A 1,772-nucleotide genomic window follows, 5' to 3' on the forward strand; every position below is an offset into this window, starting at 1 on the left:
TCCCGGATCAAGTCTCTGGAGGAGCGCACGCCCAGGTCATTGCCCCCAACGTGGAGAACTATAACATCCGGTGCCCGATCTAACCTCGCATAGTAATGGATTTCGGGCAACACACCGCCCCACAGCAAGCCTCCGATACCAATCCACCGCACATTAACCAAAGCCCGTGGGAAACCCAGCTGTCTGCCCTCCTCTCTTACGTCCGCACGAGACGCCCCTCTACGGACGTAGGAATGGCCGAGGATCCAGATCAAGCAAACCGGATCTAAAGAAAAGGAAACACAAACCATGCAATAAACGAACATGCAGCTGCAACCACCTTACAACAGCTCCAGACGAACATACGAGCGGAATCTGGCCGACTCCCATCTCCCAATCTGACGCACCACAGATTCATCCAGACCCCACCGCACCGCCTCCGTAGCCGCCCCTATCCGGAAAGAATGGGAAGCAAACTCCTTATCAGGTAAACCTAGCCGCGCCAGACCTCGGCGAAACACCGCCACAAACTGAAAACGCGAGAGCGCCCTCCCGTCCCGATGGACCAAAAACGAGCCCCCAAACTCAACCGGCCGGACCTCCAAAAAGGCGCGCACACAATGAACCGGACAAACCTCCGAACCCGAAACTTCATACAACAAAATCCGTCTACCCTTACCAGCCCGATCAGTCTTAGAACGACTCAGCCAGCAAGACACACAGGCATCCCCCAGCACCACCTCCCGAGATTGAAGACCCCCCCCAGTACCACACGACTGACTCACCAGCTCACTAACTCGAAAAGCCCCAAAAAACGCGAGCGAAAAAGCCGCCCGAAACAACCGAGTCTCATAAGCATCAGAACAACATTCCCCCAGCACGCTCCCCAACCTCACTAATATGTCAAACGACACCGGCCGTCTCCCGTCCCTGGACACCCGAGACTTTCTATACCCGATCACGGCCTGCCGCACCACAAAGTCTTTCGTCACATCCCTGACACCCAACAGCTTGAACCAGTAGGCCAAGCCAGCTAGCTTCCTCACCAAACCTGAAGCTGACACCCCCGCCCCAAAAGCATCACCGATAAAGCACAGCAACACCGGAACAAGCTCACCGTGTACACCGTCAGACTCCCATTGCCTGCAGAAAAGCAACCACTCTCGCCACGCGACCGCATGACTCCTCCCCGTATTCCTGGACACAGCTCGCTCCATCAAGCCGAAGGCCGTCCTGATACCACCTCCCATAAGCACGTCGGAACGGGCTTCCCATGCTGCTCCGCTTCCGGGGCCAACAAACGGAACCGATCCAGCTGCAAACGAGAGAGGGAATCAGCGATGGAATTAGCCACCCCAGGAAGATGACGGGCAGACACCCACGCATTCAGCTCCAACCCTTTCAGAACCAGCCGACGCAACAACCTCACGAGTGGCGGGGACGAGGCCGTCAAACTATTGACCGCCTGCACAACCGCCTGGTTATCGCAACAGAAACGCACCTTTTTATTGCGAAAAATGTCCCCCCACACCTCCAATGCTGCCACAATTGGAAACAATTCCAACAGTGCCAAATTGCGCACCAACCCCGATTCACGCCAACTGGCAGGCCATTCACCCGCAAACCACTCCCCCCCCATATAGGCACCAAATCCCACCGAACCCGATGCATCCGTATGAAGTTCCAGATCCACATTCTCCACCCAATCATCCATCCACACCGATCGACCGTTGTAACAATCCAGAAATGTCGCCCAGACCTGCAAATCCGCCCTGTGCTCTGCCGTCAGCCGG

General features: G+C 56.2%; 1 protein-coding gene across 1 annotated transcript; it reads right to left on the reverse strand.

Moving 5' to 3' along the window:
- Positions 1-320: 320 nt before the first annotated feature.
- Positions 321-1,196, reverse strand: LOC138789345 (integrase/recombinase xerD homolog). The gene has a single exon (XM_069967953.1). The coding sequence runs from the start codon at positions 1,194-1,196 to the stop codon at positions 321-323; it is 876 nt and encodes a 291-aa protein (XP_069824054.1).
- Between the last annotated feature and the right edge of the window lie 576 nt (positions 1,197-1,772).

The sequence above is a fragment of the Dendropsophus ebraccatus genome, chromosome 4 (assembly GCF_027789765.1).
Source record: "Dendropsophus ebraccatus isolate aDenEbr1 chromosome 4, aDenEbr1.pat, whole genome shotgun sequence".
Taxonomy (NCBI): Eukaryota; Metazoa; Chordata; class Amphibia; order Anura; family Hylidae; genus Dendropsophus; species Dendropsophus ebraccatus.

Coding starts and splice junctions, on each gene's coding strand:
- LOC138789345 (XM_069967953.1), bottom strand. CDS start 1,196: ATGGAGCGAGCTGTGTCCAGGAATACGGGGAGGAGTCATGCGGTCGCG.